Source organism: Acinonyx jubatus, chromosome A1 (assembly GCF_027475565.1).
Source record: "Acinonyx jubatus isolate Ajub_Pintada_27869175 chromosome A1, VMU_Ajub_asm_v1.0, whole genome shotgun sequence".
NCBI lineage: Eukaryota > Metazoa > Chordata > Mammalia > Carnivora > Felidae > Acinonyx > Acinonyx jubatus.
Genome location: NC_069380.1, coordinates 100,142,542 through 100,169,538, shown reverse-complemented (window position 1 = coordinate 100,169,538; position 26,997 = coordinate 100,142,542). Strand labels below are relative to the sequence as shown.

Below are 26,997 nucleotides of genomic sequence, written 5' to 3'. Positions count from 1 at the left end.
TAAAATCAAGAGGAAGAGGGGAGCGGAGGGGGGCAGTGCGCCCACTGCCTCGGCCACTGCCTCTCACATTCTGTTACCTTGGCTTCCCTTGCCAAGACAGAAAAAGCAGCAGGAAGACTTGTTTAACATTTATTCCCTGTTTTTTTTTTTTTTTCCACTTCCTCTGAAATGAATATGAATACACTCTGGTCTTTACACTCCGCAGGAGCTAATCCCCCACTGGAAGCTTTGGGGAGCCTCATTCCTTCTCGCGGATGCAATCTGTCGACACAGGCTTTCCTTCGGGCTCTTCTGGAAGGTCTAGGGTGGATGGAGCGGCTCTCTGCTTGGAGCTCTATTACATTTATAACCATGGTTTTTTACAAAGAAAATAACATAGGAATTGCTTCCAGAACCCAAATGCCTGTGTCAAACGGTGCCTTCTCTTTGAGCAGCAAGGCGGCTTTCGGGGGCTTGTCTGGGCACCTGAGTGTGCCCCCACCGCCTCTCAGCTGCCGCTGGAGGGGGGCAGTCACTGAGGCCTGAACCCACTGCAGACGCTCAATAGGAAATGTGTACTTTCATTGTTGAAAGAACCATGGGAAGAAAACGATATTTTAATAAATGAAAGGGCTTAATAAGTATTATTTGCTAAGTAAAATCATATTTCCCTTGAATGTCTTGGGCCATGTATCAACTTCATTAACAAAGAAAAATCTGGCTGAAACGTTTAATCCCTTCAAATAATGGCAAAAAAAATTCTCAATATTCATCTGTGGGGGGGGGGGGGTGGGCATTTAGTAACTGGTGTGTGCAGAGCACTAGAAGGAGGCCCTGTGGAGGTATTTTGTCTCTGGTATCAAGAAGCTTTTTAAGGTACCTAATTTATTTTGTGGCTCGCTCCATAGGATAAAAATGGTCTTAGAATTGCTAATCCAGTTGAGATGATTTAAATTACTCAGGGCTGTGGAAGGCTATCTGTTAAATTATCTGCCCATGCCCTCTCACACATTTGTGCTTTTAAATCACACAGAGTATTTTCTCTGTGCAGAATAAGGAACCCTCATTATAAAGCACTCCCAGCCCTCTCCGTGAATCATGCGGAATGGGTCATATATCTCCCCCACACTATCTGATGAAGCTTTCTGCTGGTTTCTTGGGTGGCCAATCACATGACAGATATATGACTGTGAGACAGGAACTGAAATAAAATTCCTATAATACCCTTAGGGGGAAGGGGGATTGTCACTGGTGAGCGTTTAAGTCAATGACTTAATTTTCTTGAAGCTTCCCTCCACCCTCACTTTGAGCTCGGAACTCAACACCCAAAAGAGCCGCTTCATTTATCTACCGAATCCGCGATACTTCAGGCTGCTATAGTTTTCCACATTGTCTTCCAAGGATTTCAATAAATGGTTGAACATCTATCCCGGTGGAGTTAACGTAATACTCTAATCAGCAGCCTCAAGAGTGCTTTACACGGTCGGACTCTATGAGACAGAAGGATTAAAAAGCAAAGCATCCGGTGTTTCCAGAAAGTACCCTTTTGATGACACTGCGGCAATGAATCTCAAGACCACAGGGTGCACTCTCAGATCCCTGTTGTCGGTGGCTGTGAACGGCACACAAGATCCCAAAATCCTCCAGCCCAACCCCTACATCTGTCTCATCCACGTAACAGCAACACCAAGTGCAAGCAATGTTGCAAATGTGTGATTGCCACCCCAGAGATCACATCAAGGGTAAGAAATGCATTCCCTAGGGAGTAATTCCATGGCCCCCCCCCATGTGCATGTGTACTATTTCTCAACAAAACCAGTAAATAACCTGAAACCATTTTTTAAAACTCAGGGGAGTCTGGGCGGCTCAGCTCGTTGAGCCGCCAACTCCTGATTTCGGCTCAGGTCATGATCTCGTGTTCGTGAGTGTGAACCCCGAGTCCGGCTCTACGCTACCAGTGTGGAGCCTGCTTGGGACACTCTCTCTCTCTCTCTCTCTCTCTCTCCCCCCCGCCCCCTCCTGCTTGCTTGCGCACATGAACACACACTCTCTCTCTCTCAAAATAAATAAATAAGCTTTTTATTTTTTTTTAAAAAGAAGTAATTCCACGGTGGTTTTCATTTCTGACTCCTAACTCAGTAGCTGGCCATTCCTTTCTTCAAGTTCCTCAGACCAAAGCCTTAGAGTTATCCTGGACTCCTTTCTTTCTCGCTCAGCATCCAGTGTGTCCGGAAGCACTCCTGGCTTGACTTTCAAACCGTTTCCAGAATCCAGCCACTTCTCACCACCTCTACCATGTCTATACTAGCCCGGACTACCACCCCCTCTCCCCTGGAGTCCTGCAGGAGCCTGGAACTGGATTCCCTGCTCCACCCTCCGCCCTTACTGTCTGGTCTCCACTCAATGGCCAGCGTAATCTTGTTACCACTGCAGCCAGAACATCTCACTCTTCGGCTCAGAACTCTGCCATAGCGCCCTTCGCCTGGCCCTCGAACAGAGGAAAAGCCAGGCTTCCGACAGGGGCCTCCTGGGCGCCACGGGGTCCCCGCTCCGGTCCCACCCCACATCTGAGTTAACTCGTCCTCACCTCACTCCCTCCACAACACCCGTGCTAACCTCCACGATACTCTTCCAACAGGCCAGAAACACCCCCATCATGGGGCCTTTATTCTTTTCATCTTGCCGCCTGGAACATTCTTCTCCCAAATAGCAAACGTGGCTGATCCTTCCCTCGCCAATCTCACCCCAAAGGCACATTCCAGGTAGGGCCTTCCCCTCTCACTTCTGCCAACCACAACTCACAACTCCTGGCATGCCTCACCCCTTCCCCTGCTTTGGCCACTCTACCCAATGTACCACCTGACAAGCCATGTATTCATTCATTCATTCATTCATTCACTCATTCATTCATTACTGTGCCTCTCTCCACTAGAATGTAAGTGCCCTGAGGGCAGGAATTCCCATCTGCTTTTTGGCTGCTGCATTTGCAGCACCTACAAAGACACTAGCTCACTACGGGTGTTCAATGAGTATCTGCGCAATGAAGGAACACATCCTTGGACTATGTGCCTAGGTACCTGAGAACTCTAGGCTTCAATAAGCTTATCTTCAGACCTTTCTCAACACACACACCACAATAACATCTTCAGAGTCTGTAGCAGGTAAAGGAGCGAACAGCAGACCTTACAGGATTTCTGGAAGGCTTTTGGATCAACTTCCACACTTTAGAAGGTGAGGTTACATCAAGGTTCACAGGACAGGCCCATGTCAGCAGGCTAGAGGGCCGGAAACTGCTGCTTCTCTGTCCATGGACTTCGGTCTAGTCTGGGGGAACAGGGGCATGGAGCCGTCCTGAGAAGACAGAACGTTCTGGTGTCCAGTCCATTTCTGCCTCAAACACCAACCACACACTCCATGTCCAACACTGAGATTTTTCTCCTACAAAAACAGACACTCCTTCAAACCCAAGTATCACTGCAGAAAAGAAACTTTCCAATGGAAACTTGGGAAGTAAGAGGAATGTACTATAGGTCCAAAGATTCACTGTTTGATTGGAGATTGGTTTGGGGTTAAAGTAGAAAGAGAAATTTGATGGCAATACGCTTCCTGAGGGTTCTATTTTTTTTTTTTTTTTTGGCAAAGAAAATAAAGACAACATGAAAAAGAAATATCTGACCAGCAGCATTTTTATCAGGAGTAACACTAACTTTTTTTGGGGGGGGGGGGGGGTCTTTGTGTGTGTGTGTGTGTGTGTGTGAGAGAAAGTAAGTGGGAAAGGAAAAATAACACTTTTTTTCCTCCAAACTGAAGTTTCTTCAATACATCTGTTCTCTCTGCTCCTTTTTCTGTTACAGAATGACAAATTATTAGTTCACCGCAATTAGCCGTTATCAGTTTGGTGGCTTTATTGCCACACCATTTTTTTTTTATTAAAATGGTGTCAGTGAAACCGGTGTTTCTCACTGAAACGCATCAGCATTACCTAATTCCGTTCCAAATCCTGGAAATCACCTTATAATACTTTGCAAAGAATTGATAAAAACAAAAACAAAAGTTTTAATAAAAATGGCTCCCAGGTCCTGTTGGCCTAGATAAGACTTTTTTTTTTTTTTTTTTAGAGATAATGACTGCCGTGGTAATAAAGATACAAATTAAATAGTTCATGTTAGACTAGGAAATTTGCAAAGACAAACTCCTCAGTCACGTGTCCATGATTTTTGCTACTGTTTCTCATTCCAATGACTACTCAGCAACCCCAGTTGCCTGGAGGGCTTTGACCCCTAAGGAGACAGCACCGTTTTCTTATTATTTTATTTTTGCCTATGATGTGACTCTGGCAAGATCGCGTACCCCTGCAGAGCAGGAGTTACAGCTTGTGCTGTTCTGGTAACCCCATGCGGTGGCAAGCACAGTACCAGACACAGAGTAGGTGCTCAATAAAGACCAGCTGCCTCAGGGGTACCTGGGTGGCTCAGTCGGTCAAGCCTCCTCCAACTTTGGCTCAGATCACAATTGCCCAGTTTGTGAGTTTGAGCCCCAAGTCGGGCTCTGTGCTGACAGCTCAGAGCCTGGAGCCTGCTTCGGATCCTGTGTCTCCCTCTCTCTCTCTGCCTGTGCCTGACTCATTCTCATTTTCATTTCCATTCTCTCTCTCAAAGTAAGTAAACATAAAAAAAAAATTTTTTTTTTTAAACACCAGCTGCCTCCTTACTGCTACCAGCGACTACTTAAAACTATGACAATGGCTTTGACAATAAATACAGGTGAGGAAAGGACTGGCTTACATAAGATGCCCTGTAAAAAAGCAAAGGACAGGAGCAGGAGAAGAAAATGATGGAACAGACTCGTGCACATTTGCATCACGTATCAGGGTGAATTGGATTTCAGGAGTCTCAAGCAACACTCTTAAATGGTTAGCTTTCAAATAAGTATTTTGAGATGTGAATTCAGAGCTAAAAGAAATTCTTACAGTTTTCATCCTGGGCAATGCATTGTAAAGGGATCCCAAAGAAAGACGTATAGCTGTCATTGTACCACACCAGAAGCTCGGTACCCCTGGGAATATCTATACAGGCTCGGTAGAATATATTCGACCTATTCAAAACAAAAGAAAACCCAGCTTAGTAATAGGTAGGATTCAGGTGCCCCCCCCTCCACATTTTCATTGCCCCGAAAAAGTTCTGCCCGGCTCCATCTAAACAGTTTGTTTGCAATAAAATCTGCACCCACCTTATCATTCCCAGCAACCAATTACAGCCTCTACCCCGGTATAATAAACACCTTACAGTTTATTTCCACAATGTCCCTCCACAGAACATCTTGGCTGAAGAGACACATACAGGGCCCAAGAGCTGGCATAAAGCCAGGGGCTCATTAAAAACAAAAAACAAAACAAAAAACTCCATCTCAGATTAATGAGAAAATTCCATCTCTCGGCAAATTGTAGACGCCGGTGCCTCACCTTCATCCATCAATTAATATTATTGATTTCCTTTTTGAAGGAAAAGCATTACACGTATTCTTGCAACGTGGCAATGGGAGTCCCCAAATCCGTAATAAAATCAAGCGGCTTTGTGATTTAAGGACGGAGGAAAGTAAAAATCTTCCCCATCGCCTATCTTCTCAAGTTTGACACAAGAGAAGAGAAAACCCCTCTTCCGGGGAAAACAAATGGAAATTCATTAAATACAAGGGGAGCACTTTACTCTGGCTGAAAGATTACCCTCTGAAATGACAGAGTGAAGGCACCAAGAAATAAACATTTTTTAAAACAGCTTTGGTACTGTAAAGAAAAACCTACAGATTAAAAAAAAAAAAATGAGGACACCGTGACTGGTTTCCTCAATGAAGAACTGCTACAAATATTAGCCTCAAGTTCAAGATAAAAGTGTTTAGGGTTGGTGGGCCTTAAATTTAGCCTTTCTGTAAGGAATGGCCTTGGCAGGGCAATTGGCTCCTTGTAGAACACTGCAGACATAAGGCAAATCCTTCTCCACATTTTTCATGGCAGTGAGATATGCACTTGTCAACATATTTTGTCACCACAAAGTGGCTCTTGGCAATAGGATCATAAAGATCAATAAAAAAAAAAGTGCAGATTCTCAATATTTCACTTGCAGCTGCAAAAATTTCATTTATCTTGTTATTTTCCTTACTTGCTGCCATTCTGTCTCACGAGGGCACTGCTAACTAAGCAGAATGTTTTTCCCAACATTCTATGAATATCTGACAAAAACTCCAGCCAGTTGTGCGGACCTCGCCACCCTGCCTCCCTCCGCATCTCCAAGAGCTGTGCATTTTATTAATTCTTTCCACCGCTACATAAAAAAAAAATCAAAATTGGAGCCGAGCTATAAATCACCGGCATCTCCTAACTTGAGAAAAATTGAGTCGACTTTGTACTTCACCCTTGTAACATTTCATCTCTCGGTTTGGCTTCCCTTAATATAAACACAGCGCCCGGCAAATGAATGTGCTAAAAACCAAATGACACACTTTGCCGCTGAAAGAACAGAACTGTTTTCAAGCAATGGGTGGTCTTCTGAGGCACAGAGTAAGCCGAAAGGGAGGGGTGGGCAAAAAAAAAAAAAAAGAAAAAAAAATGTGTAAGGGTACACCGTTCCTTACAAGCGGGCAAAGCTTCCAAAACTCGCAGAAATCTCTGCATGTTGAAGCACATCAAAGGAATTTTTCCCTCTTCAGATAATATTTCCTTTGCTGACATGTATTTAGTATTGTGGTTGGATGACTCATAAAGATAGCCTCATGGCGTCCCAACGCAGTTGAAGCACAGCACACGCCAACAAACATTATTGTCAGCCTCAAAATAAAAACAAAACGTTCAGCTAAGGGTCAATCAATCAAGGGCGCTTTGAAGAAAATTCCATTTAGATATTACAAATCATAACAGAATGAATCTAAACCAGCTGACTTTTTGTGAAGAGGACGTTCATGTACAATAAAAATTAAGCTGGCTCTTCGGGGTCCAACTTTTCTATTTTCTTACTCTTGGACGTGGTCACTGGTGATGGATGCCAGTTTTTTAAATTGTGTTTTTGTAGTTCATTTTAGAAAGATCCGAAGTAATCGAAAACAGATCGGCAGAGAGATCTAGAAGGTGAAGCACTATCATGAAAGGCTAGCTGTAAAATCCACTTACTACTGACAGATAGGTAACTGCCTTACTCTTCAGGGGTTTCTTGTTTCCCCCAAATTCAGAATTTGCCTCAAGAGCTCCCCAGGTGCTCATTACGGAACCGGCCAGACTATCTCTTGCTGGAGGGACAAACCCAACCATTACTAATTTTCTAGCTCCGGGTTTCATAAAAACTTCATGACAGAAATGCGGCTGCAGTCAAGTAACCAAATACCGTCATGCACGGTTTCGTTGAAACCATTATTTAATGAAATATAACTGCCCAGGAAACCATGGCAGTGAGTCACATGCTGCCCAAATATGTTCCCTTTGAACTGGAGACCTTCGGAGAGCCAGCCAGATTTGTGCAGCCTTATACCTATGAGGGGTATAAAGCCCTTTTTTTTTTTTAAGCTTCATGTTTAAAAACTAAAAAAGAAAAAAAAGAAGGAGAAAGAAAGAAAATAAATAGCCACAGGCAAGAAGCCAAGTTGCAGAGTACAGGACCTTCTGCTTTGATGTGTCTGTGGTGCCTAATAAAGCTAACCAGTTGCTTCTGATTCTAAAGGGAACATGGCTGTTTATAACTGAGGTCATATATTTATACGGCACATGTTTTCGAGGGATTTTGAGGAAAGGGTTTTTCCCCCCCTCTCTGTGATCTGTTTTTGTGTTCCCATCTCCATTTCAGCCTTCTTTAGCACTAAGTGGAAATGCTTGACCAACAGGTGCACTGAGCGGATGTGGCAGGGCATCTGGGAATCCACCTTGCTTTTCTGCCCCTCCCATGCCCCTCCCCACCTTCCCCCCACCCCGCCCCAGCCACAGGCCTCCCAACGGGATTCTGGAAAATGAGGCTGGCTCCACTTTGGGTCTGTTACCCTTTGGGCTTTGCCCAAACTTCTCAGGGAACCGGCGGCTTCTCCACGTTCTGGAACTGCTTGATCACCCGACATGTATCTTGAATGGTCAAAGGGCCAAAGCCAAACACTCTGACACCTTTTGAGGGACCGGGATGGGTTATTCTGGCTCAGCCATGGCTGCTGAGCTGAAGAGTTCGGGAAAAGCAGCCTGGAGCAGGCTAAGAGTTAGTTCTTGGCCTCCCACGTCTCTGTGCAAATGACACTGTTTCCCGAGGGAGAAAGCCTCAAGACGGCAGGGTGCACGGGATCTGGGGCTGCATCTCTGAACTCCTATCTACGCGCAGGCACACACCGGCTGTGGGGGAATCACCCCGCATCAGCAAGTTTTCCCAGCTCATTCAGGCACTTGTGGATGTTCAGGCAGTGGCGTGGAAGTAACTACACCACGTGCACCGAGTAAAAGAGGCCCTTCCGGGAGCATCTTTACTCCTGAACTCTCGGGATAGTGTGGTTGCAAGAACCAAGGAGATTCCAAAAACCTAGGAAAACAATGGCTACCAGTCCTCACAGGGTTCTGCAGGACTCTGCAGGGTTTTAAAACCAGCAGCAAGCCTGAATTTGTACACGCAAGCCAAAGGGCTTCAGCTACGTTGAAGTGGTAAATCAAGGTACATACGTTACCTGTACTGAACTACTGTTAGATTCTGTTCTCCGCAGTGCCTTGCACATCGGATATACCTCATCCAGCTCGACTTACTAGGTTCCCCACCATCAATAAAGTGCTGTAGTGTTCCATCTTGGTCATATATCTAGAGAAGAGGTCAGAAGGTCAAGTAGTTAGAACGAATCATCAGCAATCATTTTCCCTGCTTCCCTTGGTGTCTTTATGCGTCGGCTGCAGAAATTTATGGCCTGTAGGTTCGCTAGAGCTTTATTGATGTTCGCGGAAACTCAACCGGAATAGCAGGAAAATATTTTTGGGTGATGCAAGTCGATCCCGTTTTTCTTATCAAGCCGATCTTCCCCTGTATTCAACATATTTCTGGTATCTCGAGGATGTGAGGGACCATGTTTCCCAAAGGATATTTAACCTATTTTGACAGGCTACTCCTAAGTAATGAGCTGCCGGATAAACAAAACAAGCTGAAGGGAGAGGCCATGCTGACATGGCTGGAACATCCACACGAGAGGCCCCCGGGCTCAAACACGTAACTGTTCGAAGGCATTCGGGACGCAGTAACCGTCTGTTAGACGAGCCGGGCAACCCAGGGGAAGAAAGCAGGTGGAATGTTATAGACGTGCAGAGAACTGGTTAAAACAAAACACAACAGGCTCTCATTCAGATGAAATAAAAGGACTCTCACCACGCAGAGAATATGGGACTGCTGTTGTCAGCACCTGAAACTATTAGGGCAGCCATCAAAAAAGAGAGACCCTCAAGAAGAGAAAGGGGGGGCAGAGAATGACTATTTCCTAGGGATTGTAAATGTCTTAACTGAGGTGGGTCTACTAATGACTGCTTGAGGTCATTCTAAGCAACTCTTCTTTCAAGATCACATTCAAGGAGGGGGGCCTGGGCCGTTTAGTTGATTAAGCGTCCAACTTCGGCTTAGGTCATGATCTTATATAGCTCGTCAGTTCGAGCCCCACATCAGGATGTCTGCTGTCAACACAGAGCCTGCTTGAGATCCTCTGTTCCCCTCTCTCTCTCCGCCCCCACCCTCGCTTGCGCACACTCTCTCAAAAAATAAACACTAAAAAAATTTTTCTTAAAGATCACATACAAGGAAATGAAGTTTGTTTCAAACCAGGCAGGGACAATGGGACAAAAAGTCTCATGCGTAACACTAGCCAACCCAGCACAGGCAGAGTCTGAGCCGACCACAGAGGTCATCAGCTCCTGTTTCCAGAAACCAGGTGAGCCCTGGGGAGCTTGGAGGATGTGGTCTCTCGAGGGGTGTGAGGTTGGGGGCTTACATACATACAGCCATTCCAGAAGGGAATCCCAGTCCTAGGGGGCATCTGGGAAGCAAGGGGTGCAGTTCTCAGAAGGAACCATGATGCGACTGGTCCTTTTCAAATAAAATAGTGATGGGATCCTGGTAATTGCTGAAGTGTTGCCCACAGCATCCTGGAAGTCATGTCTCTTACCCTCTCATCAGCCTTTTCCACTGCTCTCTTCCAAACACACATGGAGAACAAGTCTTACAGAGAGCCTCACTGGTTACACTAGAGACTAAAATTAGTACAGTGATTCAGATTAATTTAGCTCAGCATTTCTGTGCTGGGGGCCAAAGGGCTTAGTGATGACAGTTTCTTTTATTATCTCTAGTCATTTTAAAACAGATGACTTGTGTTTTTGGGGGTTTTGGGTTTTGTTGTTGTTGTTGCTTTTGCTCATTTGTCTCCACCCCCAACCTCTCCACTAACTCCCCCACCCCTCAAAGACAAGACATCAATCTGATGGAGGGTACTGCTGCAGAAGCTTTGGGAGGCGCAGCAGGGCGATCGCAACTGATAATCAACGTCGCCTGAGAAGAATAAAGAGACTCCTGGATTATAGTCTAGTTAAGATTAATGACTTCTTTCAATTCCTAGTTTGAGGATGAGGGCAAGGGAATGGAATCATTTCATGAGGTAGATGTATCTGCTCCCTGAACCACCCAAAGACAGACTTTGCATTTAGGTTAGATCCCATTGTATTATGTGGCGGTGGTTTCTGCTTTCCTTTTTAGGAAGCTGGTTCCGAGATTCAAAGTCTCAACCGTGACTCTGCTGTTGACAACCCGTGGGACGCTGAACAAAGCCATTAGTTCCTCAGACACCAATGTTTACCTAAAATGGAGCCAGAAATGTTGACGACCCAGACCCTCTGCCCTATCCTTTCCCCCACGAACCAACTTCCCTTGAGAGCTGCGAGTGAAAACAATTAGGAAGCGTTTTGAGGAAGACGATTCTCCTTGGTGCTTCTGGCCCATTTCATCAGCAGCACATGAAACTCTAGTATTTACGTGTAACGGGTGTCACTTGGACGCCGGCTCATCTGAACACCAGGCACAAGCCAGTCAGTCTTGAAAATGGGTATAAAAAGGTTTCTCCCTATACTCTCGTCTTAGCAAAACTCCCAAGTTAAATATGGTGTGACGACAGGAATCCTATCATTTTTGCCTGCTTGATTGGAACTGCTACTTGCCTTGAGGGGAAAAGTAGGTGGCTATTTGTCAGGCTTTTTCCCAACATCACACAACGTAGCACAGGACACGAGGCTGTGCCTCCCCGGCTTCCGCTAATACTGACTTTACGCTAACTCAAATGGAAAAGTGACGAAAATCGCAGGTACTCTGTTAGATCCCATAGCCGTGCCCCCAGAGTTGAGGAGACTCATTCGACCTTGATGTTGTTCTCTCCCTCGGCCCCCAGAGCCCAGCCATCACCCAATGGAGTTGAACTTGCCTCCTACATGCTTTCCAAGAACGGTCTCTCTCTCTCTCCACCGTCACCATCATCAGCCCGAGTCACCTTCCTCGTGCACTATACCACAGTCCTCAGTGACACCATCTGTTCCACCTAAGTCCCCCCAAAATAAATGTCATAACTATGTCACAAAATGTCACATCATGACAACATATATTCACAGCACGTGGCACTTCCTCAAGGGGGCTCATCATAATAAGACCAGTGCCTCCTGGTCCTGGTTCGTGGTCCCCAACCAAAGTTTTTAGAGGGGCCGAAAATGTACGCCTGTATACTTGGCTCGAGGTCATCCTGGACCCCTTCTGGTCTGTGATGTTAAATGTGAATGTTTATCTTTTTTTTGTAAGGTTTTTAAAAAAGTATTTGTTTTGAGGGGGGAAGGGGCAGGGAGAGAGAGAATCTCCAAGCAGGCTCCACACTGTCAGCGGAGAGTCTAGTGCGGGGCTCAAAGAAACCAACTGTGAGATCATGACCTGAGCCGAACTCAGGAGTCAGATGCTTAACTGACTGAGCCACCCAGGCGCCCCCCACCCCCAAGAGTTCACATTTAAACTCAGTGTTTCTAGAACAAGAAACAAGGGCCTGAAGGCACTGACACGTATTTCCGTTCATTCCTCGAGTAGAAGGGGAATCCAAGCGGGAAAACGAAGATACCCAAATGTGAGCACTGAGCAGGAACTAAGAAAAGCCCTAGGTACTCACTTGGGCCCTATCATCACCATCCATCATCAGTTCAACTTTGTTTCCATTTAAGAGCTCAGGTGTTTTTTTGTTGTTGTTGTTCTTGTTGTTTAAAGGACGAAGTATGTGCAAAATTCTGCATGTAACCAAACTATACAAGGACAGTGAGCCTATATCCATCTACTGTATCAGGCAGGCCGCAACTTTCTTTTTCCAAGACAGAAGGAACTAAAAACAAAAATAATATAAAAACAGGGAGGGGGACAAAACAAAAGAGACTCATAAATATGGAGAACAAACTGAGGGTGGCTGGAGGGGTTGTGGAAGGGGGGATGGGCTAAATGGGTAAAAGGCATTAAGGAATCTACTGAAATCATTGCTTCACTATATACTAATTTGGAAGTAAATTTTAAAAAATAAAAAATAAAGTTAAATCAAAAGAAAAAAAAGCAGAAGGAACTAGAAGTGAAGAAATGTTTCAACAAGTTTCAAGATAGAGCAACAATTCCCAGTTCAAGAAGGTGTTCTTGGACATTGCATTAACATCTATATTTGTGGGACAGTAAAATGAAAATTTAGATACCTGTAGGTCTAAAAAAAAAAAACTTAAGGAATTTAAGGATATCAATTAATGCTGATACCGACATTTATTTTGTTTTCATGTCCTTTCAAAAGAAACCATGCATAAAGTGTTTAGACAATCCTCTCAAGATCTATGAAAATGTCAACAAGGTCACAAATTCTATTCATTCCAACAGTGAGAATGAAGGTAAGAGAGTGAAATTTATATTAAGGGAAAGACTCATTCTGGAAGAACACTTGAATAAAGCAGAGTGTTTTGTTTTGTTTTTTAACGTTTATTCATTTTGGGGAGACAGAGAGACAGAGCATGAGTGGAGAAAGACCAGAGACAAAGGGAGACACAGAATCCGAAGCAGGCTCCAGGCTCTGAGCTGTCAGCACAGAGCCCCATGCGGGGCTTGAACTCATCAACAATGAGATCATGACCTGAGCCAAAGTCAGATGCTCAACGGACTGAGCCAGCCAGGTGCCCCATGCTCTGTTCTAAGGAAGTCAAACCAATAACCGTGTGGAAGTGGAGGAAATACAAGTAAACACACACACACACACACACACACACACACACACACACACACGATACTTGGTGGGAACTGAAGTAAAATTTTCAAGTAGAAAAGTCTCCAAACTATACCAAGTGTATATCTGGCATATTGGTTTTAGAAAGGTAGCTCCAGCTTTGCTGAAAACGAGTGTAAGACAGCACAGTCATATTGGAAAACACTCTAGAAATATTGAAATAAAGCTGATGATGTGTAAATCCTATGACTCAGCAATATCACACTAGGAAATTACCCCACTGAAATCCCAGTGCCCCAGGAGACAAGTCCAAGGGCATTCACTGTAGCACTGTTTGTAATAGTAAATAATGAGAAATAATGGAAATACCCTTTATCAGAAAGACAAACTGCGCTTTAATTACCCAATAAAATAGTACAAAACACTTAAAGGAAATGAATTAGATCTGTTTGTATTCAGATCTAGTTGATATGGATAAACATCAAAAACAGAGAGTTGAGGGGCACCTGGGTGGCTCAGTCAGTTGAGTGCCCAAGTCTTGAGTTTGGATCAGGTTGTGATCCCAGGGATTGTAGGATCAAGTCCTGAATCAGGTTCTGCACTGCGCATTGACCCTGCTTTAGAGTCTCTCTGAGTGTCTCTCTCTGAGTCTGTCTCTCTCTCTCTCTCTCATAAAAATATAGAGGCACCTGGGTGGCTCAGTTGGCTAAGTGTCTGACTTCAGCTCAGGCCATGATCTTTCAGTTCATGAGTTCGAGCCCCGCTCTGTGCTGATAGCTCAGAGCCTGGAGCCTGCTTTGGATTCTATGTCTCCCTCTCTCTCTGCTCCTCCCCTGCTCCCACTCTGTCTCTCTTTCTCATAAATAAAGATAAGATAAAAAACAGTAACAAAGAAAGATTGAGGAAAAACAGGCTGCAGATTGATACACATGATACGGTTTGTTAACATTTCAAAATATACAACACTCAGTAGCATACTTTATGAAAGTGTATACTGCAATGTACAAGTAGTGAGAGCTAAAGATACATACGGTAAAATTCTGAAAAGGTTCACCGGAGGGGTTCATGATAACTTTATGAGAGCACTGGCCTTGGGGAAAAAGGAATGGAGGTAAAATAAGGGGAATTTACCTGAAAAGTTTCATTTTTCTTAAAAAAAAATCTGAAGCCAATATGGCAAAATCTTAACACTTACTTTTTGGCTGGCCCACATACTGGCATTTCTATATCATACTTTATGGTTTTCTGATTCTTTTCCAAAAAATCAGAGAGAGAAAAATAAATGAAAACCTAGGCACTCATTTCTTTGTAGTTGGGTGTTTGCATGTGTTGTTAAAATAGAGAAGCTGACTATATTACCCAAGGTTAAAACGTTATCTGTGTTATCTTCCTAGGAAAATGTTTGGAGTATGTACGACTATGTCAACAGCCCCTGATTTCTTCTGTGATCCTTGTTGTTGCTATTTTAAAACCATTATTTTTGGTCTGTGCTTTCTCTTTTCTCTTTTATCAATGCGACTGGAGAGATAAGTAAGGGTGAACGCTAATTCTTACCTTTTTAAGGGGATTTTTGCAGTTTTCAATCCAGTAATATTTACTGGGATGCCACACATGATGGAAAGAATGACCACACGTTCTTGCTTATTACAAACCACACATGACATCAAATGAAAACCACCGTGTGAAAGGTGTGTATTTATTTCAATCCTGGATACCAGGAAGCACCACTGTCTCCCATGACTTTAGGGTCCTAGAAGAAGAGTCTACTTTAAAGGACAACAAGAGCAAAAAAAAAATACATCCACGTTCATGATCTCCGGTTCCTGAGTTCAAGCTGACAGCACAGAGCCTGCTTGGAATTTCCGCACCTCCCCGTCCCTCCCCCACTCGTGCTCTATCAAAACACATAAATAAGCTTAAAAAATTAAAAAAAAAAAAATGGGGCGCCTGGGTGGCGCAGTCGGTTAAGCGTCCGACTTCAGCCAGGTCACGATCTCGCGGTCCGTGAGTTCGAGCCCTGCGTCAGGCTCTGGGCTGATGGCTCGGAGCCTGGAGCCTGTTTCCGATTCTGTGTCTCCCTCCCTCTCTGCCCCTCCCCCGTTCATGCTCTGTCTCTCTCTGTCCCCCCAAAAAATAAATAAACGTTGAAAAAAAAATTAAAAAAAAAATCCACCCAGGTTGTGTTATACATCCTAATCCTGAGTGGTTTGTCCACGGCTCTGTCATTTATGAATGTTGCCAATTTACATTTAATGATAATCATCATCATAGAAACAATGTAAGGAAGCAAGTAAGTTGGGCTCATTTTTAATTTATAAAAAGCAGTAAAACCTCCTTCTGAACGACAGTAATTCGTACATATCGGTGGCTCTGAGCCATCAGTTTCTCTGAAGCAAGAGTTGCAAACCCAGCGGGCTCTCGGGCTGGACTTGGGCATGTGGCCAACTTGGTTTTTCTTCCACCGTGTTTTAAAAACTTGGAAATTTCCAACTGTTCTCAAAAAGTAAAATCAGAAGGTGAGTCCCCACTCTCTGGCAATAATCCACCGAGGCGGAGAAAAGATCACCCCCTTTAGGCCAACCCTGTGGTTCTGCACCACTCCCTATTGTCTTACATGCTCCCAACTTCAGTAATTTACTTATCAGCTTGGCCTCATGAAGCATTTCAGTCTGTAATCCCAGCCCTAAAGGAATTATTGGTACGACTAAAAATCAGTCTGTGACAGCTGGGGGCACTCTGAAGGAAACCCTTTTGAACTGATAACCTGGAAACACGGCAAACACTCATTACGCCTGTGCTGCCCAGAAGCCCATCTGATTGCGATCCAAGCTTTCTGTGCTGTAGTTTTCCAGGGAGTGAGAGAGCTGGGTTCATTTCTTTCATTCTTACCAGCAGAGGCTTTCAATGATCTTTTTAACCAAAGGACCCCCTTGAAGTCAAAGAAGTTATAAAAGTAATTTCACTATAAAAACAGATAAAAAGAAAGTCCACCAGAAAGCACCCAGCCAGCTCACCTAACCTCACCCCTGCTCTTGGAGGCGGCTGCTGGGATATCACCAAGGGCTCGCAGTGAACTGGGGGGACCTGTCTGAAAAACACCACAGGCAGAGCACTTTCTCCGGTGGACAGACCTCCGTGAAGATTTCGGTCGCCCATTCTTCTGCTAGGAAGCTGAGTACCTTGGCTAAATTTAAAGCCCAGGAGAATCAGATTTGGAAGGGACCTCAGAGACCATCTGTTCCAAACTGATCAGGTTTGACCTAAGAAAATGGGGGCTCCAAAAGTTAGTGGCTTAGACAAAGCGAGGCTACTAGTCAGTGGCAGACTGAGGCCTCATCTCCAGGCCTTCTTCCAGCCTCCATACCTCTGCTTTCCCACTGGGAGATGCCATGCCTGGGTCACCTCATCCACTGTTCCAAGTACCCTGAAAAGAGCCAGTGACTGCAGACCAAAGGACCATGCATTATAATAGCATAAATACTTATCTGTTCCTTCCAGAACCTGGGTCCTTGAACTTTGGCATAGAAAGAAAAAAAAAAAAAAAGATCCCAAGATTTTATAGGAAAACGATTAGCCAATTTTCAGTGAGCAGGGAGACATCTCTGGCCCCCCTCTTTCATTTCCACACCTTGGCCTGTCCCTGTGCCCAGGCCCCAGACACCAGCATTTGGTTGTGCGCTGAAATGCGAGCCACTTTCAGTCTTTACCGGGTGGCTGACGTGACAGAGCATATTTTATGCCCAAACATCTAACACAGGGCCTGGCACGTGCCCAGGGGAAGACCTCAAAACACGCTGCAATGAACGGAAATGAATTTTCACAATAATTCTGCCGCTTCCTAAAGATCTTAGCTTTTACTTGAAGCCTGAGGGAAAAAAATCACCGCTAAATGCAATTAAACTCCATTCCGAACACTATCCACCAGGGCTTTTTAAAAGAAAATATTACATCCTCCTTGAACCTAACTTCTGCCAATTCTATGAAATGCAAAGACACATTGCATGTGATTATTAAAATGTAATCAACAACTGTTACAACAAGAGCCAAGAAGTGGTCTTTGGGGGGTTTTCGGTTCTGATCTGAAAACCTAAGCACACGGAGGACGCAGGGAAGAAGAGCTACAAAGACGGTTTGTCTTGGGGTGCATGAGTGGCTCAGTCGGTTGAGCGTCCGACTTCAGCTCAGGTCATGATCTCACAGTCTGTGAGTTCAAGCCCCGCGTCGGGTTCTGTGCTGACAGCTCAGAGCCTGGAACCTCTTTCGGATTCTGTGCCTCCCTCGCTCTGTGCCCCTCCTCCCGTTCATGCTCTGTCTCTGTCTCAAAAATAAACAAACATTAAAAAAAAAAAAAAAGATGGTTTCTCTTATCTGCTCTGCCTGTTCTCCACAGTGCCTTCATCTGGCCCCCTCTTTCTGTAAAATTCAGAAAAGCAAGGTTTCAATAAGCAAGTGTATTAGGGATTTGAGAACCTCAATTGAAAAAATATATTGTTTGCCAAGATGCATAACAACGTTTTACTGTGGGATTCCTCTGGGTCAGGAGGGACAGGGAGCAAATATTTTGTGGCTCAGGGAGAGCTAACACAACTCATGCCACAAAGAATAATTCTTCACTGTTTTGACCGTGAACACTTACAAACCAGAATACCTCTGCTGCTAAATCAAAACTCTTACTTTCAACAGTATGGTTGTTAGGGAGACTTTCTTAAGTATTACCAGGGAAAACATGCCACAGGAGTCACTCTGGTTAAGAGCAACTGGGGAGGGCATGTGGAGTTGTAAGCCTGGCTCCCCCTTGAGTAACCAAGTGACATTAGACTGTGACTTAACCTCTTGAAGATGCTGAGACCTTCTTTGAAAAAATGGTGCTTATGATAGTCTCTACATCAAAGGGCTAATATAGGGGCACCTGGGTGGCTCAGTTGGCTAAATGTCCGACTCTTGGTTTCACCTCATATTACGATCCCACAATTTGTGGGATCGAGCCCCACGTCAGGCTGACATCAAGAAGCCTGCTTGGGATTCTCTTGTTCTCTGCCCCTCTCCCACGCACGCTCATGCTGTCTCTCAAAATAAATAAATAAACTTAAAAAAAATACAGGTGAATATAAAAATCAAATGGGCCGGTGTATGTGAAGTTCTTAAACCAGAGCTGGGCACTCAGTATAAGAACATCTGCTATCCTTAGGCCATCACTATAATTAGTAAAGAAACCTCAGCCCAAACATGACCAACCAACCAGATGGTGGCCCCTGACCACAAGATAGTATGTATAATGTAAGCAGACTCATTGCTGCTAGGGTTGACCAGCCTGTAAGCTCACGGGGGGGGGCAGGAATACACTGTAATTGCTTTTTAAATTTACCCACAGGCACCTTATGCGAGTCTTTACACAGACCAGGAAATCAACTTCTGCTGAAAGACAGAAAGAGAGAAGAAACGGATCCGAAACGACACAAGCAAGGTGTATGAATAAAACAGATATTCTAGGGGCTCCTGGGTGGCTCAGTCGGTTAAGCATCCGACTTCATCTCAGGCCACGATCTCACGGTTCGTGGGTTCGAGCCCTGCATCAGGCTGTGTGTGGACAGCTGGGGGCCTGGAGCCTACTTTGGATTCTGTGCCTCCCTCTCTCGACTCCTCCCCTGCTCATGCGGGCGCGCAGGCTCTCCCTCTCTCTCTCTCTCTCTCTCTCTCTCTCAAATAAACGGACATTAAAAAATTAATTTTAAAAACCCAGAATAGATATTCTAGTTTTATCTCCCAGATGAGCCTATTAAACGATAAAACAAAGTATTTTAAAGTGCTGGATGGATGAGAACACCACACAGAAAACGCTAAGGAAGTACCTCTTCAGTGCTAAATTTCCCATCTCCTAAGCTTACTCAGTCTTTGGTTTTAATGCAGGGTTACAAAAATGTCATCCCAAAGACACAGGTACCTCACCGCCTTCGGAACATACCTGGAGCCTATTTATAACGAACAGGCAGTCCTTGCATGCATTTTAATTAACTGTGGCTTCGAGACCCCAAAACCTCCTCATTGAACATCACCTACTACGTAGCACTGCTTGACCTCTGAAGTCAGTGACATTATTTGGCCAGGGGAGGCCCCAACGTATAGCGAGTGCCTCGTTCCTCTGCAAACACTGAACACAATCAAGGTAGGCGAGCCGTCTGAGCAGTCAAGCATACTGGATAAGGAGCAGGGGACATGTACGGATGGCAGCCTAGAGCATCAGATCGACAGGGAGCTCTGTGAGTCAGGGCTTTGGGCCACTGCCTCCCAGTCTCGAGAGGAAGACAGCAGGAACCCCAGCACTGTGGGCTCCCAACCTCTTTGAGCGTAGATTTTTAAATCAAGCTAGATCAAAGCTTGAGAAAAGAGGCCACTGAGCAATCCTTTAAACACGAAGAGAGTATCGGGGCACCTGGGTGGCTCAGTCGGTTGAGCAACCGACTTCGGCTCAGGTCATGATCTCACAGCTCATGAGTTTGAGCCCCACGTTGGGCTCTGTGCTGATGGCTCGGAGCCTGGAGCCTGCTTCGGATTCTGGGTCTCCCTCTCTCTCCGCCCCTAACCCACTCGCATTCTGTCTGTCTCTCTCAAATGTAAATAAACATTAAAAATATTTTTTTAAAAATGAGGAGCTGAATCTGCATCCTCCTTAACACAAAGAAGGAACAGCAGTGAATGACTGCATTATACACATCTGTATGGTACTTTAGTTTATAACATACTGTACTAAGCTTATTTGATCCTCATAACGGACCTAGCAGGTGGGATGGACCATTACTCTGTTTTACAGACGAGAAACCTTGTGCTAACAAGAGTTAAAGGACTTGCCCCCAGACATGCAATCTATACTAACAAGTGACCAGGACAAATGCCCCCTGAGTCACAGGCCAGCCACTCCCTTATGGCTTTTTTCCATCATCTCCCGTTTGTTCTATCAGGGAGAAATGGAAAGCGTTTTCTTTAAAAGCATCAGAAATTCTCCGAGTGAGGCTCATAAAAATGTACATAACGATTAATAATGTCATGTGTGAAACAAACCCCTATTTTCAGAGCAAACGCCCTTTTACTGAGAATTACTTAATCTGTTAGTAAAACTGATACAAAGCCACCATGCAATTCAGGAGAGATACAACTCCCCAATTCTGTGAAAACTCACTCTCCTTCCAGGGGTAATAATGACCCGGCGGGCGGGGGGGGGGGGGGGGGGAACACTCGACTTTAGCTCAGGTCATGATGTTCCTGTTACTGAGTTTGGGTCCCGCACTGGGCTCTGTGCTGAAAGCTCAGAGCCTAGAGCCTGGAGCCTGTTTTGGATTCTGTGTCTCCCTCCCTCATTCTCTCTCTCTACCCTTCCACCGCTCATGCTCTGCCTTTCTCTGTCTCAAAAATAAACATTAAAAAAAATTTAAAAAAAAATAATGACGACACAGAACATCAAAGAACTGGGTGAGACTGAAATCTACAGATGAAGAAGCCTATTTTAGAAGGAAAGATTCTTGATTCAAGCACAAAGTGGCTCGTGTGCCTGTATCTACTCGTGTTCAGTTTTTCAGCTTTTACCTCAAATATCTAACTACAGGTTTCTCATGTCGACAATTTCTCCTTCCTCCTTCCATTAGAATGAACTTACTGTGCTGTTATTTCTAAAAGGCAAACCCTTTGCTCTCCCTTTGGTTTGGCCTATTTTGGAATGTCTGGAATGCCAAGATTTTAAGACGAGGCTTCAAAGGTCAAGTAATAAACGCCCCATAAAATAAATGAGTAATGGTTATATACACCGTTGTTGTATTTTCAGTAATGCTGATATAAAGCTATATACTGTACTCTGTCAATTCCCATTCATCAAGTTCCAGAAATATTAGAAAATCATTAGAGGTTTATGTGGAGCTTGCAGATAATACTAACATATACGTCAAGACTGAAATATGGTAATCAGAAAAACAGTTGAAAAGTGTCAATAAACTGTAAAACACCCGTGGTGGTGTTCGTGAAGCCTGCAGCAGAGAGCTGGCCATGTGAAGCCACACAAATGGATATTTTGGCCACACTGCGGGCCAGCAGCTGCTAAGTGGCGGGCTGGAAGAAGACAATGGGCAGCTGGGAAGATTCCCGCCCGGAGACCCAAGAACTCCCGGGAGCCGAGCGGTAGGGCACTGGGTGAATCCCACTTATCTCCGAGGACAGCGGCGGCCGTCGATAGGAGGCCTGCCGTCCATCAATCTGGAGTCTTCTTCAGACATCCCCTGTCTGTTGATCAGAGGAAGACTTTGGGGGAATCAGGCTTCCATTATCAGGACTCTGTCTGTGATCTGAACAGGCCACTGAACCTTTAACTTTTCACTTGGCAGCACGGTCTACGCTGGAAAGTCCTGACAGTTCATTCATTTTGCTCCATCCTGGAGCCAGCCCATGTCTGACTGGTGAGACCCGCCCTCTTTGATGTTGTACTCTTTGGAGAGCGCCCTGCTGTGAAAAAAATTTTCTCCGTCCAAATTAAAGAGAAATAGTTCTGCATCCAGCTGTTAGCTGTGACATGTCTGCCATTTTTCAGGGCACTGGCTTGGTGCCATCCACGGGCTCTGCTGCAATCCTATCTTTCTCCCTCTCCTCCGTCACAGCAATAATATCCATAGCACACAGCTGTCTCCAGTGCCCATACGACATCAACGCTAGGAAGGAAAAGACGGTTAATCCTCCGGTGCCGAGGACAGCCTTGGAAATATTTTCAGGCAGCCATTTCTTCCTACCCCGACCCTTTCTTAAAAGTATCAGCACGATGCGGCGCCTGGGTGGCTCAGTTGGCTTAGCACCTGGCTTTGGCTCAGGTCATGATCTCACGGTTCGTGGGTTCGAGCCCCGCGTCGGGCTCTGTGCGGACAGCTCAGAGGCTGGAGCCTGCTTCCGATTCTGTGTCTCCCTCTCTCTCTGCCCCTCCCCTGCTCACACTTTCTCCCTCTCTCAAAAATAAACATTAAAAAAAATTTTTTTAAGTATCAGCACGAATGTCTCTGACGAACTTTCACAATCTACCCGTTTAAAAACTGCCTCAATTCAGTTTAAAAAATTTTTTTCTTCTGATGTTTATCTTTGAGAGAGAGACAGACAGACAGACAGAGCATGAGTGGGGTAGGCGCAGAGAGGGAGACGGCGAGTCCAAAGCAGTCTCCAGGCTCCAAGCTGTCCACACAGAGCCCCACATGGGGCTCGAACTCACAGACTGTGAGATCATGACCTGAGCTGAAGTCGGGGGCTCAACCCAGTGAGCCACCCAGGTGCCCCTAAAAACCCAGTTTTAACCAAAGCAACCAATAAGAAGCCCTGACCTCCACTAAATATGTTTACAAATGAAGTAAATTTGGAGCCTGTGAAAACCTGCTTCATATGTACAGAGCCCACGTTTTAAATGGATATTCGTTCATCAGAGAGAACTCTGTAAATGAAGGAAAATGCTCCTGAAAGCTCGAACAAACATTTAGATCTAAGCAATCAAGAAAGCCTGTATCTTCTCCTAGTTATTAAGTGCCAGCGGGGGGTTATACAGACTGCTGCCATGAACTGTGCATGCTATAAACAAAGGGCAGGACACGTTGTCACCATGCTTTTCTCCGTATACTGAAATGAATGGGTAACACAGCACACTTCCCCGCTCTACCCTCTCCTTCCGGCTCTTCTCTCTCATTTTCATTTTTGCTGAGATGGAAAGGGATCGGCAGCACTGGACCTCAGTGCCCAGCATCAGAGTCCTGCTGTGCACCCGTGTGACTCAACTCAGACCCCGGCTGGGACACATGCTCAGTTACTCATCCTCCTTTCTCACATAACTGAAAGGTGGATTTCGAGAAAGATATAAACAACCACAACAATGTGCTACATGTGAGAAAGGATCAGTGTTAAAAAAGGGCAAGGAAATAGGAAAGAGGAACTTTAAATTTTTTTTTAACATTTATTTACTTTTGAGAGAGAGAGAGAGAGAGCGCGTGAGAGCGAGTGCGCGGGGGAGGGACAAAGAGAGAGGGAGGCATAGAATCCAAAGCAGGCTCCAGGCTCTGAGCTGTCTGCACAGAGCCCGATGCAGGGCTCGAACCCATGAACCCTGAGATCATGATCTGAGCTGAAGTCGGATGCTTAACCGACTGAGCCACCCAGGTGCCCCAATGAAGCATAGTTTTGCTTTAACCTATGCCCATTATTCTGAATGAGTATGAATAACCAAAGGTTTAATGTTTGCTCTGTTTTTTTAATGTCTCTTTTTATTTTTTTGAGAAAGAGAGAGAGAGAGAGAGAGAGAGAGAGAGAGAGAGACTGATAGAGCATGTGCAGGGGAGAAACAGAGAGAGAGAGAGGGAGACACAGAATCTAAAGCAGGCTCCAGGCTCTGAGCTGTCAGCAGAGAGCCCAACACGGGGCTCAAACCCATGAACCATGAGATCATGACCTGAGCTGAAGTCAGACGCTTAACTGGCTGAGCCACCCAAGCGCCCCGGAAAGAGGAACTTTATGTTGTTAAAATAATCCCAGTAATACTATCAGTGTGATCTGAAGGAGCTATGGTTCGTGCAGTGGGTCTTAAGGAGTAGTATTCAACCCTTACTGGAGTAGAAATTTCTGGTTTATAAATTCTACTGAGTATGACACCATACAGGCCTTGGTGAAAACCATTACTAATTTTACAGCTCAGCATGGTAGCTACTGAGGAGTACGATTTCCAAGAAGCAGCTTGGACCAGAGCCTAGGCGCAAACGGCGACGTTAGCAATCACATTAAATACTTACAAGGTACTAAGTAGGGAATGTTTGTAGAGGGAATGTCCCTGGGAGAAAACCTACTTCCATGTATGCGTAGTCCCAACGCACACCAGGCCCTAGAGCTCACCTGCTTTTTTTAGTCAAGAGCTTTCTGAAGGCACTGAATGTTTGTCCCAATGACGTAATGGTTTCCTATGGTTTTACTTCTTTTCAGAGCAGTCTAAGGCTTTATTTCTTCACTGAAATGTGTCACTCCTTAAATTATTATGTTTTCCCAAGTCTACGACATTCTTTTCCTCACCACACCAATAAAGTGTGATTGTCAGACACACTTTATTAAGGGGAAAATGACCATGCGGCCAGAGCAAAAGACATATTTTCAGACCTTAGATGATTTAGGAGACATTCCTTACGTCAAGTCAAGACAGTGCTGAGCAACACATTCAACTTAGACCATCTTACCCTGGAGCAGGGCACAATGGCAGAGATGCAGCCAATATCCAGAGTCAGAGTACTCGAGAGCATAAAGTGTGGGAGTATAAAGACCACAAGCGGCCTAGACCAAGCCTGGCCCCCCAGGTTGGGCCCTTAGACAGCTGTCTTCCAAAGATAACTGCTCGCAGGAAAAAACAAAAAAAAAACGAATGAAATCTAAGTCTGTCCTAGAGCAAGAGACAGACTCATCCCTGGGAGACGGAAGGGTCTGGGGTTCTCAGAACCATCTGTCTGGAAGGAATGAATGAATACAGTGGTTTGCCACAGTGCTCCTTCCCATCAGTATCCAGGAGATGAGGCACCCAGGACAGAAGGCGATGTCATAGTGAGCCTCAAATGTGGGCGCCTGATCTCCCAGACAGTGCTGTTTCAACATGTAGTATGCAGTTACCATGTGCCAGCAACCATGCTCGGCACAGGGCAGGAAAAACTTAAGGCCCGGTCCCCACCCCTCAAGGAAGTTACAGTTCAACAGGAGACATACACGCAAAAAGCACATCGGAAGACATTTAGTCTGGCACCACAATCTGTAGATTTCGCCACATAACCATGGGACATTTTCTGTCCATAAAATGGGGTTCCTACGGGGAGGAAGGGTAATCCATTACTATTTTGCAAAAAAAAAAAAAAAAAGGAGTTCAAAGTAGTTATTTAACCAAATTCTGGACTGGTGAAGGCAGCCTTAAACAAACATCTGATTAAAATCTGCCAGACTCTGACCTCAATGAAGGCAGAGACGAACTCTGTCATATTTGCCACAGTATTCCTAGTGATTAACACAGAGCCTGGCATACCGTAGTGCCTGGTGTTCAACAAATATCAGTTGGTGGGCTGGCTGGCTAGCTGGTCGGACGGCTGGATGGAGATACGGGTGGAGGTGTGGGTGGAGGTGTGCACGCAAGTGTGGACGGAGGTGTGGACAGAGGTACGGACAGAGGTGTGGATGCACGTAACGATAGAGGTGTGGACCATTTTGTGGATGGGTATGTAGACAAACCCACAGTCAGAAGGATATAGATCAAAGGACAGGATGCCTTCTAGGTAACTAAGTTTTAAGGGCTGGACCACGTCTATCTGTTCTTTGGGAAGACCCACATAGCAAAAGCAGAGTTGAACCCAACTACGACAATTTTAAAAGATGCAACGTAGGCTGAAAGTGTGTGCTTTTTTGCCTCACTGGCCAAAATTAACATTGCTCTTAAAAACGCCCAACAGGGGCGCCTGGGTGGCTCAGTCAGTGAAGCATCCGACTCTTGATTTCAGCTCAGGTCATGATGTCACTCACAGTTTGTGGGAGTGAGCCCCATTTTGGGCTCTGTGCTGACAGTATGGAACCTGCTTAGGATACTTTCTCCTTTTCTCTCTCTGCCCCTTTTACAGGGCTCTCTCCCTCAAAAAGGAAGGGGGGCGGGGGGAAGAGAGGGAGAAAACAGACAATAGAATACAACAGCCCAACAGTCTCTGCAGAGGGGAGGCTGCCTAGATGGAGACTTCTGTCAAGGGCACGGCCACAGGCTACCAGAGCCAGGCATACCTGCCTCTCTGCAAATGTGGGTTCTTCCTCCCACCCCAACCCCCATATCTGGCCCCTGCTGAGGGCTGTCACTATCCTCATTCTTCCCTCAAGGTAACTGTGGCTCTCCCTCCAACAGGTTTCAAGCCCTCTCTTCCAGGCCCAGGGCTCCCCTTACTAGGATCCTGGGAGCTGTGAACCTAGGTCAAAGTATTACTCCAGAAAGAATATGTGCATTTTGAGCTTTATCTCCAAGTGATCCTTCAAAGAGGTGTGCCCTCTTAAAGGAATTTCAAATACCCTAACGAGGGCCGAAGTCTTGGGGGGGGGGGGGGAGGGGACAGATACCCTTCCCCTGTCACACTTAGTCCAAAGTGTGTCCTCTTAGAGATGCAGGGCAAGGAGGCTGACTGTGCAACTGGAGCCCCAGTACAAGAGCTCAGGCATCTAAAGAAGCTCACAGGAGGGGTGCCTGGGTGGCTCAGTCAGCGGAGCATCTGACTCTTGGTTTTGGCTCAGGTCATGATCTCACGGTTTCAGTTTTGTGAGACGGAGCCCTGCGTTGGGCTCTGCGCTGACATGCTTGGGATTCTCTCTCTCTCAAAAATAAACTTCTTAAAAAAAAAAAAAAAAGGCAGCTCAGAGGAGACGGTAAGGAATTCTGGTGACAGGAACAACCCAGGACCTTCTCGAACAGGTTGCTACGGATCTTTCTCCAGGGGCTGCCAGCCAGGCCATTCCGCCTTACTTTCACAAAGACCCTCAAATTTAGACCTTTGAAGTCACCTCCCAATGAGGTTATGGACACAATCACAGAAACAGACCAACAGGGTAGAGAGGCCTCTTCTGCACACTCTAAACGCAGGTCCTCTGTAGTCAGCCATAAATGGACACTTTTATAAAGCCTGTAGTTAACTTAGGAATAATGCAATTCTATGTTTCTGGTATTAAAAGCACAAAGTTGTTGAAGGTAAACATTTAAAGTACACCACTGTT

General features: G+C 45.3%; 1 protein-coding gene across 2 annotated transcripts in view; it reads right to left on the bottom strand.

Annotated features, from left to right (window-relative positions):
* The window catches only part of PRDM6 (PR/SET domain 6), a 232,337-nt gene that overhangs the window by 151,891 nt on the left and 53,449 nt on the right, over window positions 1–26,997 (bottom strand). For both annotated transcript variants that reach the window (XM_053220302.1, XM_027076820.2), the window contains exons 4-5: window positions 8,659–8,786; window positions 4,949–5,073 (exon numbers count right to left, since the gene is read on the bottom strand). In XM_053220302.1, coding sequence (XP_053076277.1) covers window positions 4,949–5,073; window positions 8,659–8,786 — 253 coding nt within the window. The remainder of the gene's footprint in view (window positions 1–4,948; window positions 5,074–8,658; window positions 8,787–26,997) is intronic.